General features: G+C 44.8%; 1 protein-coding gene across 5 annotated transcripts in view; it reads right to left on the reverse strand.

Moving 5' to 3' along the window:
• Positions 1-18,267, reverse strand: part of VPS13D (vacuolar protein sorting 13 homolog D) — a 257,320-nt gene that overhangs the window by 170,764 nt on the left and 68,289 nt on the right. For all 5 annotated transcript variants that reach the window (XM_047868772.1, XM_047868771.1, XM_047868775.1 and 2 more), the window contains 7 exons: positions 15,304-15,514; positions 12,992-13,163; positions 12,724-12,836; positions 9,958-10,170; positions 6,211-6,479; positions 4,437-4,570; positions 1,596-1,751 (listed from right to left, as the gene is read on the reverse strand). In XM_047868772.1, the coding sequence (XP_047724728.1) occupies positions 1,596-1,751; positions 4,437-4,570; positions 6,211-6,479; positions 9,958-10,170; positions 12,724-12,836; positions 12,992-13,163; positions 15,304-15,514 (1,268 nt within the window). The remainder of the gene's footprint in view (positions 1-1,595; positions 1,752-4,436; positions 4,571-6,210; positions 6,480-9,957; positions 10,171-12,723; positions 12,837-12,991; positions 13,164-15,303; positions 15,515-18,267) is intronic.

Here is an 18,267-nt window from a genome sequence, read left to right on the forward strand (position 1 = left end):
AAAACTTCACTAAATAAAAACTATGAAGCTAGGAAAATTACTACAGCAATGATTTGCTTACAAGTTATATTAATCATCAAAGCAGAGAATCAGAGAATGGCTGTGGGTGGGGGACAGATTACCTGTAAGCAAAGTTCTGTTACTCCATTTTGCTTTGATCTACTTCATTTTTTAAAATTTCAAAAACGAGCAGACCACTCAACAAAAATGATCTCCTTCTTCTTCCAACGTAACTTTAAATGAGTCAAGTTCCACACTCATACCTCTCGAAATCCAGTCTGCCTCAGAGAATGGCAATATAGCTACCACTGGTAAAAGCAATACAGATGCCAGCACAATCGGGACGTTGTGGTCTCACAGATCGTGAGATTGAACCCCGTGTCAGGTTCTGCACTGGCAGTGAGGAGCCTGCTTGGAACGCGCTCTCTCTCCCTGCCCTCCCCATTTCTCTCTCTGTCTCAAAATAAATACACATTAAACAACAACAACAGGATGCGCCTGCATGGCTCAGTTGGTTAAGTGTCCAACTCCTGATTTCAGCTCAGGTCATGATCTCACAGTTGGTGGGACGGAGCCTTGAGTCAGGTTCTGTGCCGACAGGGTGCAGGCTGAGCCTGCCTGAGATTCTCTGTCTACCCATTTCCTCCTCATGCCTGCTCTCTCTCAAAATAAATAAATAAACATTAGGGGCTCCTGAGTGGCTCGGGCAGTTAAACATCCCGCTCCTGATTTCAGCTCTAGGCATGATCTCACAGTTTGTGAGACTGAGCCCTGTGTCAGGATCTGTGCTGACAGCGTGGAGCCTGCTTGGGATTCTCTCTCTCTCCGTCTCTCTTTCTGCCCCACCCCTGCTTGTGTGCTCTCTCTCTCTCTCTCAAAATAAACCAACATGAAAAAATAAATAAATAAATAAATAAATAAACAAACAAACAAACATACATTTCAAAAAAAACACAAACTGGGATGACTGTTGGAATGTCTGGGGGTGGCATTTTGTTTATTCGCTATTTCAAATTTTTCTTTAAAGATAAAAAATCAACACCGCTTTTCTCTATCCTTCAATCTCCCATGGTTCAGGCGGATTAATTAATCGTTCCTCCTCTGTCAAAGAAATCACACACTAACTTCTCAAGCCTTCCTTGCCTGCCTTTAGCCTCCCTCTCTTCAGCTCGCATCCTCACATTCCCATGCACCTCTTTGTTCTAGGGAGATCTCTCTCCGTTTTGCGTTAGCTGCACCCCTTCTGCTTCCAATTCTGCTACTTGCCAACGTGGCATGGTCTCCTCCTCTGCCTCCTGACATCCTGCCCCTCCGCTCAGACTCAGCCTACCTTCAGTTCCACCCACAACCCAGATGCCTCCCTGTGTTGCGTTCTGCTTTCCATAAACTTTTATAAAACTTCAAGATTCTACCAATTAACAGCTCTTTTATTCTCCACGAGACTGAAAGATTTTCTAGGACAGAGACAATGTCATATTTACTTTGTATTTGCTATAGTGAAAAAAAATGTGGAGTTCAGCAGAGTAAGTAAGTTGTGTGGGCTCAGGAATGTGTTTGAGAGTGTATCGATGTGTAGACAGATTTTTTATCATTACCTCTAAGATCGGTGGGAAATCTTCACTATTGAATGCATCCATCAATCCTGAACTGTTCTGATAAGAAGAATTCCCCACGAGTTCCACCTGAATTTGAACCGGATCAACAATTGAAAGAGCTGTATCATGTTCATTCCCTAGTCGGCATGAAAACACCTAGAGAATGAAATGCAATACAGTAAGAATTAATGTCTGATTTAGAAGAGTCTAAGCATCAACAGAAAAAAAAGAAAAGAAAACACTCTCTTGGTATCAATCAGCCCTGTGTTATCAAAAGACCCATAGCAACTGCTGAAATAAATACTGTCGAGAGTGAACCGGGGATTTTCACCCACTGCAGGAGCACGTGAAACGGTTCACCCACATAAAAGGCAATTTACTGATACATGGCAAAAGACTTAAAAATCTCACACCCCTTGATCCAATAATTCTACTTCTTTCTAGGAACTAGCCTATGGAAATAATGCAAAATACATTTAAAAAAAAATCACCGAACCATTATTTCATAGTTAATAAAAATTAAGAGCAACCTATATCATATCACATCTACTCAACGGAATATTTTGCGATCATTTAAAAGTAATAAAGGGGTGCTTGGGTGGCTCAGGAAGTTGAACTTCCGACTCTTAATTTCGGCTCAGGTCATGATCCCAGGGTCGTGGCTTCAAGCCCTGTGTCGGGCTCTGCGCTGAGTGTGGTGCCTGCTTGAGATCCTCTCTCTCTCTCCCTCTGCCTCTTTTTCCTACTCACATTCTCTCTCTCAAAAATAAAATAATAATAAAAGGGACAATTAAAAAGACCATGGCGGTGGGGGGCGGGGGGAGGGCCTAGGTGGCTCAGTCGGTTAAACGTACAACTCTTGGTTTCGGCTTGGGTCATGATCTCACAGTTCATGAGTTTGAGCCCCATGTCAAGCTCTGTGCTGATGGTGCAGAGCCTGCTTGGGATATTCTGTCTTGCTCTCTCAAAATAAATAAACTTTAAAAAAAAAAAAAAGACCATATGGAATGTAGGAAGATAGTTAAACATGGATATGTGAACAAGCAGCCCAATCAAAATAATACTATGCCATGACTTTAAGGAAAGAAACACATCAAAATGTCCGTAGAGATTCTGTACAGAGGGATAGGTAATTTTTCTCTCCCCTCCCCCAAATTTTAGGTGATATAATTGTTGTTTCACAATTGAAAATAAATACATTAATTATTAAGGCTGATGATGCATATATAAGGGCTCATTATATTAATCTGTTCACTTGTATATGTTTGAAATGTTCTATAATAAAATGTTTAACAATAAATATATTTATGGGGAGAGAGAAGGGAGAGACGACTCCCATTCTAGGACCAAATTATTTTTGTGCTTCAAGAACAGTATAGGAGAAAGCATTCGCGTTGGTCTCCCTTGCTTCTTCCCCTTTGTGGAGGGTGGGGGGCATTTTCTAGTGCTATTCTCCCCCAGTGATATACCAAAGGGGTCTTAAAATTCAGATCCAATTGTGCTGCTGCAGGAACAAAATTAAAAGGAATTTCCAGGAATCTCAAATATCTTGCCATATACTTCTTGTAAGACTTTGGAGCAAAAAAAGTTTCATTTTCCTCTTTTCTTCAGGGGCTCTGGCTACACAAAATGCAACTGTACCTGACAGTTCATTAATCAATCACCAACATTTTCCATTCAGAGCTGGTACTGGAATGGCTTGGAAAGCAGATGAACTACAATTTCATGATCAACTCACATCCCTGGGAAGCACTAGACTATTGCAAACTAGCAACACATTTATACCGGGGGAGGGGGGGGGAGCACGAGGGGGAGGGGGAGAGGGAGGGGGAGGGAGGGAGGGGGAGAGGGAGAGGGAGGAAACCTCAGTTTCCTTACATGAGAGAAACAAGTGATTGAGAAGTGAAATCTCTACCAGCTTTATTCAGCTACATCTGATGCAGGGGAAAAAAAGTACCATATGTTGCTGACGGTGAAAATAAGTTTTGTTCATTCAACTCTGAAACACCACTAGAAAGAACAGGGCATGAAAAGTTCAATCATAAAGGGAAAGGAAATGATGAGAAACCCAGACCAAATATTCCAATATTATAACAAGAGGAAAGTCAGCTGAGATCAGTGAATTAAGAATACTTAATAGAAATAATAATGTGCCTCATTTCTCCTTCCGTCTCCACAACCCCCGGCTTTAAGACAAGCAGAGCAGTTTATGCTGAATATTGCATCATGTAATTTTCAGGCTGCAAAGGCCACTCCAGTGCAAAGTATCTCCTTGGTGAGATTAAAGCAGAGCCTGAAGCAGCACTATTAGAGATTCACTCTGTGAGGTTATGTGTGACTCTTTAGAGAGTTCCTTTTACAGACTAGATGTTCCTAAAAGGATAATACATAAAATCCTTAACACCTTTTAGAATGACCACAGAGCCCTAGGTCTTCAAAGACACAACGACTCGATGTGGGGAAGGGGATGTGAGGGCAATGAGGCCCACCTCCCCACCTTCACTCATTTGCCAAGGACTAGACCTCTAGAAGGAGTGAACACAGCAGGGGCCTAACAGGGTCATGGGGATGAGCAGAGTCTCCCTTAACCTCCTGAGGAAGGGAGGATGTCAGAGAAAGAGGTCAAGTCCCTCAGCACACGTACAGCTCGATGCTGGAGGACTGGATTCGCACGTTAGAATAACCTGGTAGATTTGAGGACAAAACAAAGAAGAGGGCCAGAGTCCACCAACTCCACCAATCACTTCCCCTAATGAAAGCTGAGGAGCTACAATTCTCTTCCAGGGCCTTTTCTCTTAGGCCAAACCATTGAGTGTTTTGATCGACACGGAGACTTCTTACCTCGATGCCAAACAAACTCCCTGAAAAGGGGCGATCGACAAATCGGGGCTTATAGGTGAGCACTGTAGTGCCTTTGAGAATAATGGCATTGGTATCGAAGCAGGACACATCTTCAACAACCACAAACTCCGTGCCTGGAAAAGACAGCATTGTCAACCAAGCAGAAGCTGGGAAGCTGCGAAGCATTAGACTATTGCAAACTAGCAACACATTTACACGGGGAGGGGGGAGGGGGACACGAGCCAGAAAGATTTGTTCCCAGGACATTCGTCGACCTTCTGCTTCACCACCATCCCGAACACAGTTTCTATATCTGGCCAGGCCCAGCTCAGCCAACAGAACACTGCACAAGCAGAAAAGACTGCGAGACAGTTCCTTCTCTCTTTAGAATATATTTTTAAGCTGAGTCTCCTGAGAGGCCAGATCAGATATTCAGAAGCCCAGGAAATCGGCCCTTCTCCAAGCAGTGACCTGTTTTAAAATCCCAGGAAGGAGACTGACATGCTCATGTTGGTCAGCCAGTGTAAGGCGTGACATCATCCACATAGCTGTTCGAGTTGTTTACAAAGAATACACACGAATTTAAGGTAGATTTTTCCAAAATTACTAAAAGCAGACAACTTTCTACTCATTTGTACATGGCAAATTTACTTTTTATTTTTATCAAAAACCACGTATAGATAGAACTTTTGAAACTCAATCCATCTACAATGCACTACACCGGCCAGCTCCTTCCAAACCATTAAGCAGTAGCTGGGGTATGTCACCAACACAAGGTAAATACATGCAGATATACTAGAAGAGTTTACCAGCTAACAAAAACCACAGTAAATCTGTTTGTAAGGGAACATGTTCTTTTTGTAAAGGAAATAACAATCCCCTCACTTATTTACCATTTAAACAGAGATTTTCACATACCAAATTTGCCTGAACTCAGGAAGGCACATCTGTTGGAGCACTAAAGATCAAACAGAAAATTGAAGCCAGATTTAACACTGGGGGGAAAGACCACTGCCCAGGTGGTGCTCCAGCTGGGCACGGGTGATGGGCAAGCAGAGGAGAAGGCCCAGAAACCCTGCAATCCTGAGGGAGAGCAAGTAGTTCACAGCAGAAAATGGAGGTCAACAACTACGACACCTGCTGGGCTGTAGGAAAATGTGTAAGTGCTGGGGCACCTGGGTGGCTCAGTAGGTGAAGCGTCCGGCTGCGGCTCAGGTCACAATCTCACGGGCCGTGAGTTCGAGCCCTGTCGGGCTCTGTGCTGACAGCCGGGAGCCTGGAGCTGCTTCGGATTCTGTCTCCCTCTCTACCTGCCCCTCCCCTACTTGCACACTCTCGCTCTCGCTCTCTCTCGTTTTCTCTCTCAAAAATAAATATTTAAAAACAAAAAAATGGGGGCGCCTGGGTGGCGCAGTCGGTTAAGCGTCCAACTTCAGCCAGGTCACGATCTCGCTGTCCGTGAGTTCGAGCCCTGCGTCGGGCTCTGGGCTGATGGCTCAGAGCCTGGAGCCTGTTTCCGATTCTGTGTCTCCCTCTCTCTCTGCCCCTCCCCCATTCATGATCTGTCTGTCTCGCTCTGTCCCAAAAATAAATAAAAAACGTTGGAAAAAAAAAAAAATTAAAAACAAAAAAATGTGTTTAAAAAAAAAAAAAGAAAATGTGTAAGTGCTCACGTCAAAATACGAAACAACAGAAAAATCATCCTCTAAGACACATACCGAGCCTAACATTTAGACTAAGAATCAGTGAGTGACTCACACCTATATAGGCTCACCTGTTACATTGACCTTGACCTCAAGATGCCTTTCTGTGGACACAGGAAGGGAAGACCGCTTGGTAACTACTCCACTTTTCACAGTTTTGGGGACGACAGCAGATTCACTGCTAGAGTTACGGTGGCGGCGAGAAGGAGTAACATTAGTCTGTTTCTTAGTATCGCTGGGAGTGTGGAGAAAATCATGGACTAACAGCAGCCAGTCAAATATGAGAAACACGCGAAGGTTGTTGAGGACTACTGTAAAACAGGATGAGTCCTTCGTAGATCTGCAAGAAAACGACCCCAAAAATCAATCAGACAGTCAATCAGTCAATCAATCAATCAATAAAATAGGAAAGGAGAAATGTATTTTACTAACTTACAAGTGTAGTTCTCAGCTTGGGAAGGTGTTTTTCCAGTATTTTTTACATGGACCGTTCTGACTACAATCAACTCTGAACACCGGTTTAAGAAAATATTCAGTGTGTGTTTTCGAAAGCTAATCATGTTTTTATGCCATAAGAAAGCAGGATGGTGTGATCCAGCAGTTCTCAACGAGGGGTGACTTTGTTCCCCAGGAGACTTTTGGCCACCAATGTCTAGAGACATCTGTGACTGTCACGACGCAGGGTGGGGGCGGGGGGGGGGTGGTTTGCTATCGGCATCTAGCGGGCAGAGGCCAGGGCTGCTGCTAAACATCCCACAACAGGCAGGACGGCCCCACGACAAGGAAGTGCCCCAACCGAAAACGTCAATAGTGCCGAGGCTGAGAAATCCAGGTGGAGTAGAAAGAGCAGAGGCTTAAATCCAGTCACTTATCCTGGCTGAGTCGCCCACCTTCTCCGAGCCTGTTTCCTCACTTACAAAATGAGAAATATCAACGCCGTAAAAGATAAAGCACCAGGCACATAACCGGTGTTCAGTAAATGGCAGCTGCCTTCCCTACAGGCTATTTCAAGAAGATCACTAAGGCACTCTTTGATGTCTCGGATCACTTCTTTATGAACACCAAATTTACATACTAGGACTAATTGCCCAGCTGGAACTAAAAAGAGAGCCCCGATCTTTTAGCCTGGGGAGGAGAACAAGTAAGATGACATTTATATGTGGGTATAACCAACCCCACGCGCTCTGGAAGTGGAGTTCGGGGCGGGGACGGAGAAAAACTGGCTTTGTAGCCCCCATTACCCCAAGTTCTCTGTTTGAGCTGAGAACCCAAGGACGACCCCAGGCCTGGTCTCAAACCACAGTGTGGCCCTACCAGGATATTAGTAGGCAGAGATGGGTAAGACAGAAGGAAAGAGAAGGAAAGAGGGCTAGAGACACCTTTATATGGTTTTCTGGGTCGAACTTTGTTCCGTGAGCTCAAAAGCGAGTGGGGCTCTAGCTACTACATGTGCCTGGTTTCCTGCCTTTAAAGGGGGCTTCTACTCAGGAAGAGCAGATTCTGAGATGCTTTTAAGGCTGGCTTCTCTAGTCTCTGGTTTCTCCTAAACCTGGCTCACTGCCTCCAGAAAAAGGGCACAGTGATGCATGGCTCCCTCATACAGACACAGCATTTTTCACAGAAACACTTTACTCTTTTGTAATAGAGAAAAAATGTTGCCCTCAGTAAAATTTTTCCATCCCATTTTGAACACAGATCGTCAGAGCTATGCACTAACTGGAAAGCCAAAGTATGTCTGATCCCTTTTCTGGAAAATATTTCAAGCCTTTAAACACTGTGAAGTGATTTATACTTGACACACAAAATCCCAACAGAAGAGCAATTCTTCTTGAGACACAGAAAGCGTTCAAAAGTTCCAATCCAGAGAACATGTTAACCCCCTCACTCACAATGGTATTTCTGTTCACAGGCTCCAAGGTAAGACTTTACTATGTGACCAAGAAATTATACACCTTCAGTATATAAACAGAGTAAGATTTCAAGGCTCCTTGTGTATTAAAAACATGATTGCTGAGACAAGGAGCTGACAGATTAGGCAGTCAGATCAATAATAACAGAGCAAATTCAAAAAGAAACTGTTTCTGCAGAAGAACCAAATATACGGAAACCTCCTGCTCAAATAAACCTCTTCAAACAAAAGAACCGCACATCACAGCCAGGTTAGCCTCTGAGACTGCAGGCAGCCAGCTGGATCAGTAGACACACACAGTGGCCGCACCCAGGGACTGTCAGAAGGGACACGGACGCTGAGATCAGAGGCACTGGTGTGAGTCCTGACCGCTTCACTCAGTCACTGTGTAACCTTGGAGAGGTGCTCGATGCTCTCCTAACCTCTACTGCTTCATCTGTAAAATGGGGCAGGAGTCATCCGCTTCCCAGACTTGCCAGGAGAATTTAAGTAAAGGCAGGGAGAGTGCCTGGCTTACGGAAAGGCTCAGTAAGGGACGAGCACTCCTATTTCTAAGCATCCAAAAGATTCACGCAAAGGTTTGACTGTCTCCTTTGCTAGACGTTCTAGAGGTACATGGAGAGTGACCATGAACTCTCCCTAAAAGAAAGCTCAACCTGGGAACTCATTGCACATTGAAATGTCAGGCACATTCAAGCATATCAATATAAACATTGACAACGTGTGTGTGTGTGTGTGTGTGTGTGTGTGTGTGTTTCCCAGCCTTTTACTTACTGGTTTCTATTTACAACATACCTGATAACATCAAGCACTAATAGAATAAAACTGACATTGCTTCCAAAGGTCTCCTTTTGGATTCTCATTGGATGATTTTTTTGTTTTTGTTTTTGAGAGAGAAAGAGAGCGCGAGTGGGGCTGAGGCAGAGAGAGAGAGGGAGGGAGGGAGACATCGAATCCAAAGCAGGCTCCAGGCTCTGAACTGTCAGCTCAGAGCCCAACGCGGGGCTCGAACTCACAAACCGTGAGATCATGGCCTGAGCTGAAGTCGGACGCTTAACCAACTGAGCCACCCAGGCGCCCCTACATTGGACGCTTTTAGGTCAAACCTAATTTTTCAGTTTCTGGGTCTATCCCCACTTAGTCATAAAATTTTACAGTAGGTCATAAAATAACACGGCTACATCAGTAATAATACTAGGAGCTGCCAACTGTGTGCAGCGTGCCAGGATTGTCCTTAGTTCCCACCTCTGCCCTGCGAGGTGGGTATGGTCACCCTTTTCTATCTTATAGACAGTTGCAGCTTAAAGCGGTTGAACTTGTCCAAGGACACACAGCTAGAAGGTGGTAGATCAAGGTCTTCAGTCCGGAGCTGCACAATTCCAAAACATGCGCTCATTCCACACACACCACTGCCTAGCCTTCCACCGGGAAGAAAAACATCATCTGCTTCAAAGAGGCTAAAGTCCTTTTAGGTGGAGAAGTGAGTTAGCGAGACTCGCACAGATCAATTAATAATGCAAGCCAAAACCACCTATCTTTCTATAATGTCTATGGACCAGAAGTCTTTTACCCCCTTAACCAAGCGTGATGTCTTCTTTCCTCAATTCACTTTACCCATTAAAACAGTCTACAGCTTACAAGGAGGTTGATTTAAAGACTCTGGTTTAATTCTAAACTTTTTTTTTTTTTTTTTTTAAGGCAACAGAGACATCTTTTGGCCAATAAATGAAACTGCAAGGTTACAGGATTAGTAAATTAATCTGTGAGCTGCACTGGGGAGCCAATATCTATCTTGTCCGTAATTCCTCAGTCCTTTGATGCTCTAAAGCTGACACAAGTCTTGGCCCACTGCCCACAAAAGGGAATTTCTCGATAAAGAAAAGGCAGGGTCAGGGTCTGGATCCACTACCTGAAATGTAGTTCGATCTGAATGGATCCCTGGGCAGTGCTGCTGTTCCTGGAAGGCTGAAAAATACAGCTGAATACATTTGTCATGCCGGGACTGGCCTTCTGCCCAGCATAGCGGGTGTCAAAAGCCATCATGGAATGGGAAACCAAGTTAATGGACTTGGTTTGGTTGGAAAAGCTTTCATAGAGCAGTTTACATTTCTTGAAGTCAAATCTAAAAGGGAAAAAGCAGACAAGATGTTACACTCTTCCAGTTTACAAAATTACCTAAGTTCAAGACAACAGAACAAAATCCTAAGTATACCTGAGTTCAGTGAAGGAGAGAAACTTTCACTGATTTTGTTAACAGACTCCTCAAAACAGATGTAGTGTCGTTGTGCCCTGTCTCTTACTTTCCATTTCCGGGAAGATGACCTTGTCCACAGGGACTCCGTGAGGAAGAACACCACGTAGTATACTCTGGGTGCATTAACATTCTTGTTTCTGACCCTAAGTCTGAGAAGGCTGTATATGTGTAACAATCCCCAAAGGACGTCAAGGGTCCCTTGAAACCATCCCCTGTCAACTCCTAGCCTGCCTGTGGGATTCTCTCTCCACAGTCTGCCGAATTTTTATATAACCACTACAGCTTCCTGGAAACAATCAGAACAAATTAATACTCTTCATACAGAGAAATAATGCAACTGGTCCACCAAGAGGAAGTGCATTTGGGACCATCTTTTTTTTCTTTTCTTTTCTTTTCAGTAACAGAGAAAGCTGCAATAATCCAATTCATAATTTATTCAGTACCATCATGACATTCTGTGCAGAATTACTTCATTTTGTAAAAAACTAAGGATGTAGCCAACCATCAGAAAAGAATTGCTAGCTCACAAGACAATCTGGGACCCAAGCCTTCGATATACCATGTTTCGTTCAACTGAGTCTGATACAGGCCAGGATGGATTCTCGAGGAAAGACAAAGGAAAAAAAAAGTGTTTCGGTAGGGAAATTTCTAGCTTTGAAGTCCTGTTTTCAAATACTGAACCACTTTTCCAGCCATATGATCTTACGCTAGATAAAAATTCCATCTGGAAAATAGAAGATCTGCCCAACCTCAAATGGTTGTCAAGAGATCAAAATGAAAAGTTTATCAAGTGTGAAAATACAACTCAGTCTTAAAGGCTCTACACCAGTAACCATAAATCCTTGGTCTGCCCAGACCGCGCAAGTGAAACACTAAGAGAACCTCCTAAGGGCAGCCCAGTGGCTCTTCAGCTTCGGGATGCTTCCAAGTGAAAAGATGGGCCCAGTATTGTCAAAGCTTTCAACTTCTCAAAAGAGACTTTTTACGTGAAGTCCCCCACTTCTGAAAGGTTGGCCAGTGAGGCAGCCATCAGTGCTGCTCGCCAAAGAGCTCTGGGTCTCCCCTATTCCCCTATGGCAGACACCACTTCTGAGTCCTCTGCACCTTGTGGGACCACGTTCTAACCCATGAGCTCTGCAGAGCACTTGACTGCAGTTCAAAGCCACTCTGGGCTCTTGTTCTTCTCGTTGGCACAACAAGATGCCGGCTGCTCTGTCGGCCACGGTGACTGCAGGAGCAGAGCAGCAGGAGGGCCACAATGGACACACAGCATCAGGAGAAAAACGACTTCGCTTTTCTAAGTCACTAGTATGTCCACATGTCTGTCACGTGGTAGACATGTGGTAGTTTTTACCCCCTGTGGTAGTTTTTATTGATTATTATTGCTTAAGCTATTGATAACATACCATGGCAGCAAGATTATATTAGGAATATACCATAATACAACTTTCTCCATCGAAGCCTTACACCTTACAATTCCCTAGGCTATCTGGAATGTTCCCCTCCCTCACCCCTCCTTGCAACTCAGCTACAACTGAGATGGCTTTTCTGTCCCTCCCAGTACATATACAAATACCGCACTATGTTAAAGGTATAATCTACAAATATCATGAGCGACATTACTGAGCTTTCTGGAACTGTGGTTCTACAGTTAAATACTTTTTTTTTTTTTTTCCCCAACGTTTATTTATTTTTGGGACAGAGAGAGACAGAGCATGAACGTGGGAGGGGCAGAGAGAGAGGGAGACACAGAATCGGAAACAGGCTCCAGGCTCTGAGCCATCAGCCCAGAGCCCGACGCGGGGCTCGAACTCACGGACCGCGAGATCGTGACCTGGCTGAAGTCGGACGCTTAACCGACTGCGCCACCCAGGCGCCCCTACAGTTAAATACTTTTAAAGCACAGTAGATTTGGGACATAGGGTGGATGGGAGGTACAAGCTTCCAGTTATGGAATGAAGAAGTCACGGGGATGGGAAGGAAGTACGGCACAGGGAATATAGTCACGGTATTGTAATAATGTCGTATGGGTGACAGGTGGTGGCTACACCTGTGGTGAGCACAGCATAACTTACAGAGAAGCTGAATCCCTATGCCGTAGACCTGAAACTCAGGGAACATAGTATGTCAACCATACAATATTTTTAAACACTACTGACATTAAAACGAAACAACAAAATCAGTAGATCCTCAGGAAACCAAAGGCTAGCACTATTTCTGAAGCTCTTTCAAACTCATCAGTTTCAGTACCAGGTGTGGGCCTGTCTTTGCTAATAAAGCAACGAATTTAAACTTTTAAAAAGCACCGTGCACCACCTCTGGCCACTCGGCTCTGTGCTAAAGCGAAACAGGTGTATTGTTTGTAACGCCGTTACTGTGATGTTAGTCACTAGTAGCAGAATGGTACCATTAAGGCCATACCTGGCTAAGGACCCAGCACTTTCTTTTCCTTTCGGATCTTTCAGCTCCAGACTTACATTCACCATATCGATGAGGAAACACATGCACGTGTACACTTCTCCACTGAGAACAGTCTGCAAGAGGAAAATGCCAGTCTGAAAAGGGGGTTAATATGTCAAGACATTCATTTGCTTCTTGCCCCATCTCTTCTCTGCAGGTGAGCTGGAGGTGGCCATCGGCTGAGGCTGCCAAAGTTAAGAGTTATGGGACGGCGCGAGGTCTCACTCACGTGAATTCTTGGGTCTTGTAAATCGTAAGGCCGCATAAATTCCTCTATGGGCTCACCGAGGTTGTTCTCCAATAAACCACGGATCAGCTTGTATTTGTACAAATCCAGGGAGCAGTGGACTGAGGAGAGGTTGCCGTGGATAGATATGTCTGGCACAGTGTGACTTATTTCTCTAAGAAAAGAAAAAAGGTCACTTTGGCAAACAAACCACTAACTTAACACGGACAAAGCTCACCCCCAAATATAAGAGCTAAAGTGTACCCACCTACATTATCAACCAGTTAATTTCTAACTTCCAATAATAAAAATTTCCTGTGGCTTCAAATAAAGCAAGTTAGCACAACTGAGTATCATGCTTGGCAACAAAAAGCCCCTTTTCTCCCAAAATATGCATTTCAAAAGTCCCCAAATCTTCCATGAGTTAGCTAAGTACTCTATTAAATATGGAAAAATCGCATGAGACTCAGAAAGAGTTTAAACATTTCAGTTGGGAAAGTAATAAAGAAATGGCAAGCTCTTTTTTTTTTTTTTTTTTTTTTTTTTTAGAAGTGGCAAGCTCTGCAATCAACTCTTCAGATTTCATGATAACTAAAGGCAGAAACCAGTGTTTCACAATGAACCCAGATGGGACATCAGGATGAAATCTGGATCCATTACCTGTCTCTACTGAGATGGGCAGGAGTACAGTTGGGATGCCCGGGTCAGGGGCTGGTACAGCTCATGCCAACCCCGAATAGCTTTTTCCCTGCCCTCCCAACCTGCCCATGGTGCAGTGGGCATCATGGACCCTGCAGAGTCCACCATGTTCTGAGTACATAGAGGACCAGAATTTAAAGTAGAAGAGGAATATAAAAAATTACTTTGTCTGCAGAGGAAAACCTACGTATGTTAAAGACCAGTGATGCAATCCACAAAGAAAAGCTGGAAAGGCTCCCCAGTGTGCCCCCCGCCCCCACCGGATTCCTGTTTCTGTGGTACAAGCAGCTGCTAAGATATCTTATATTGAGTTGTCACCTTCTATTGGGACTAACAGTACAACCCTCTGCACATAAACGCTGATGGAAGTGGGTAAAGTTTACATAATCTGAGTAACAAAGCACATTTTTTTTGGAAAGCATCACTCGAAAAGAAAACGAGGTGTTCGATTTCTAGATAAGGAAGCTCCTCGTAAGACTGCTAAGCCAGTAAAACCAAAGAGAGCCCTGCCAACCATAACTGAGCGCCAGCCAGGGAGCACTTGAATAACAAATACGAACGAAATGTAAAAATCCCAGAGAGAGCAGCTGACCTGTATCATTAATCCAGAGCAAAACAAAAAAAGTGACATTAAATGACTCACCCAAACCCGAGAACCGTGAAGGGAGCGGCCAAAGAGGGATTAAAATCACACTCGCCGCAAGTAACAAGACTGCTTTTCAAAATGCTACACATGAGAACCTCTCCCATTACTTTACAGCCTCATCTTTGCCTGTGGTTGAAACACAAGCATTGCTGCTTTCTCCAAAATCAATGCCCCAAACGGACACGCATCACGTGCTGTGCGCAGCAGCCCCAGGCTGTGCACGTGGCCCGGGTCCCCACCAGGGGACCTGGTTCACAGACACCTGAGGGTCAGGCTCTGGAGGTCTCAGGTGGAGTGTGGGAACATTTATTTCCAAGATGCTTCCCAGACGCTCCCACGGAAGTAATGGCAACTGAAGCAATGCTCTGAACTGCAGACATGAGCATCCTGTGTTTGAGGCCAATTAAAAGGTAAATTAGAGTCAGTGCTTTAGCCTTTCTGGAGTCCTTTCAAATTGCTTACTGGAGTGAAATGGGCAGAACCGCATCTCCACTGTTATTCTGATTAAATGGAGCTCCAGGGTAAGTAAGTAGCAACAACAGGTCCAGAATCTACTGTGCTTGGGACATATAATCCAGATGTCACCACTTCCAAAATACCTTCTCTGCCATCACTACCTCCCTACCTCTGCCAAAATCCACGTTACATCTGTGCCCCTTCGCCTTTGTTTCCAAGGCCATGGGGCAATCCTGTAACACAATTTATAACACTGAATCAAACACTAAATTAGAGTCACCTATGTGCCTTCTATCCCTGTATCAACAGAATGTAAACTCCATAACGACAGAAGGTTTTTCTTTGCGTTAGCGTAGCCCTCGTGTCTAGAACATAGCAGTGACTCAATAACCATCTGTTACATAGAAGAAATAAGTAAATACCTATCTCTTCCGGACTTACCTTCACAGCGCCGACTTCCAAGTTATTAAGACTTTACCTAGGACAGACAGTTACTCAGATGTAAACCACTCACTTGTCCAAATTCCTTTCCACCTGCAATTTCAGCCTACAAGGCTCAGTGAGGAGACTCCCTCCCGTCTGCCGCACAAAATAGGAAGGGAAGATCAGATCTCCACTGCTGTCGTCTGAGGCCTTAGAATACTCTCGTGGACGTCTCTCTGCGGCAAAGATGTCCATGTCTTGCAGATCCACGACAATGCAATCCAGCAGGCAGACGCGGTCTTCTACGTGGACCCAAGGGAAGAGGGAGAATGAAGAAAATAACACCCAAAAGGACTGGCCCTGAATAAAAACTAAAAAGCTAAAGGAAGTTCACTCTGTCTTTAGATGACAGAATCTAAAATGTTCAGAACTGCCAGCTTCAAAAAACTGAGCGTCCGGAGGTCTTCACCTGGCACCAAGACCTCCCCATGCGACACTCCGTGTGCTAGATACTTCCTGTCTGCTCCTCCCCTTCCGCATCACGTACATATTGTGCCACATCCCTTCAGCGTCTCGCTACTGTCCCGAGACACTAGCTGAGCTCAAAGGGTTTATGACTGAAATGATTTGACAGCCATCCCTCCCAAGGACATCCTACAGGGGTGGGGTCTCATGTAGAGATAGTGTCACCCAAAAGGCTTACAAAATTGTCCAGCACCAGAATTCTTTTCTCAAACAAGTATGTAACCACTTCCACTACCAGTGATCTAATCCAAATCACCGTCATTCTCGCCTGGCCCACCAGAAACTCCCCTCCAGTACACCTACACCATTCCCCTTCTGGCCTTCACAAAACCACTCTGCCCACAAAATACCTGAGTAATCCTTAAAAAAATAAACGAGACCGTAACATTCTGTTCTTTCTACGCTTTAATGACTATGTTGAATCCAAAGTTGTTTCTGCAAAACTCCCCCCTAAATCCCTATAAAACCCTGCATAAGCCCACTGCCTACTTTTCCAACCTCATCTCAAGCCATTCTCCACCCTGCTCCTGAAGCCTCAGGCTCACTGGCCTTTGCCTCCCCCAAAACTGCTAAGCCCCTTGCTATCTGAACGGCATCACCCTCCCCTCTCGATCTCGACTGGGTCCTCTCGGCTCTTCCCTCCTGCGCCATTCCGTCTTTCCCATAACATCTTACTCTGTCAACACTTAGATGCTTGCTTAGTGCCTTTCTCATCTCCTACGCATGGTGGCAGAACCATGTCCAACAGAACAAAATTATAACATCAGCATTCAGCCCACACTAAATATATCAGTTCTTGATTTTTTACTATTTTGATAACTATGTGAAAGAGATAAAAGTGGAACTGATCAGGTAGAAGGGGGTAGGGAAAGGAACAGAGGGCTTCAGAGACTCCCTAGGGTCATCACGGAATGCTAAGGATACACAGAAGCAGCTCGAAAACCACGACTTTAATCCCATCTTCATCATAAAGAAATTCTAGAAACAGCAAATCAGGAGGAGAAATACTGTTCAGAGAGAGATCTTACCAACCACCTCGAAAGCACCCCGAATCACGTCTTAGAGGCACTCAAGCTGGCCCTCCTCCTAACCACCACTGTCCTCACAGCAACACCAGCTGGTAACAAGTGCTGAGCCGCACTGTGCATGTGCCCCCTCCACGCTCTACACGCATCACTGGGAGAAAGCGGCAGAGCGTATCACGTGGGTTAAGGATTCGGGCTCTGGAGTCAGACAGCCTAAGTTCACAGTCCAACTCCACTATCCACACGACCGAGGCCAAGCTAAGCTACTCAATCTCTCTAAGCCTTTTGCTCCCTCACGTGTAAAATGAGGATAAAAATGAAACTCCAGGGGCGCCTGGGTGGCGCAGTCGGTTAAGCGTCCGACTTCAGCCAGGTCACGATCTCGCGGTCCGTGAGTTCGAGCCCCGCGTCAGGCTCTGGGCTGATGGCTCAGAGCCTGGAGCCTGTTTCTGATTCTGTGTCTCCCTCTCTCTCTGCCCCTCCCCCGTTCATGCTCTGTCTCTCTCTGTCCCAAAAATAAATAAACGTTGAAAAAAAAAAAAATTAAAAAATGAAACTCCACAGGGGAGCTATGGGGGTGAAATGCAACGATTTACGGAAGAACGTGCCGTGCGATCTGGCACACACTAAGTGTTCAATAGCCAGCACTGTGATGAGGACTGTGGTAACCTCGTTTCTTTAATCACCAACGCAACCATAAACCACCTTCCTGTCGCCTCTAGGACCACAGGGGACTACAGGGAGCAGTACCTAGCACGGTCAGTCCTTGCATGTAACAAAAGACACGCAACAGCCTCGTCAGCTAGCGTCCCACATTCTCTCAAAGCCCAATCACGCTGAACTGACTTTGTGGGAATCACATTCGGTTTCCCTCTCTGACTCCTTAGAGCACCACCTCACTTATCCTATCCATCACCCACCCAGAATACATCCAAAAACAGAAAGGGGCACCTGGCTGTCTCAGTCAGAGGAACATACGACTCTTGATCTGGGGGTCATGAGTTTAAGCCCCATGTTGGGTGTAGAGATGGCTTAAATTAGAGAATAAAAATTAAGGGTGCCTGGGTGGCTCAGCTGGTTAAGCACCCAACTCTCCATTTCAGCTCAGGTGACGATCTCACAGTTTGTGGGATCGAGTCGCACATCAGGCTTTGCACCGACAGCGCGGAGCCTGCTTGGGATTCTCTCTCTCTGCCCCTTCCCTGTGCTTGCTCTCTCGCTCTCTCTCAAAAGAAATAAACTTAAAATACATACATACACACATAAATAAAATTTTTAAGAACTTAAAAATAAATAAAAAAAATTAAAAACCCAAGGCCAAACTACATCAAAATAAAAAGTTCTGCACTGGAAAGGAAACAATCAACAAAACCAAAAGGCAGCCTCCTGGATGGGAGAAGATATTTGCAAATGACATATCCAATAGAGGGTTAGTATCCAAAATATATAAAGAACTTCTACAAATCAACAGCCACAAAACCCAAATAACCCAATTAAAAAATGGG

Source organism: Prionailurus viverrinus, chromosome C1 (genome assembly GCF_022837055.1).
Source record: "Prionailurus viverrinus isolate Anna chromosome C1, UM_Priviv_1.0, whole genome shotgun sequence".
Taxonomy (NCBI): domain Eukaryota; kingdom Metazoa; phylum Chordata; class Mammalia; order Carnivora; family Felidae; genus Prionailurus; species Prionailurus viverrinus.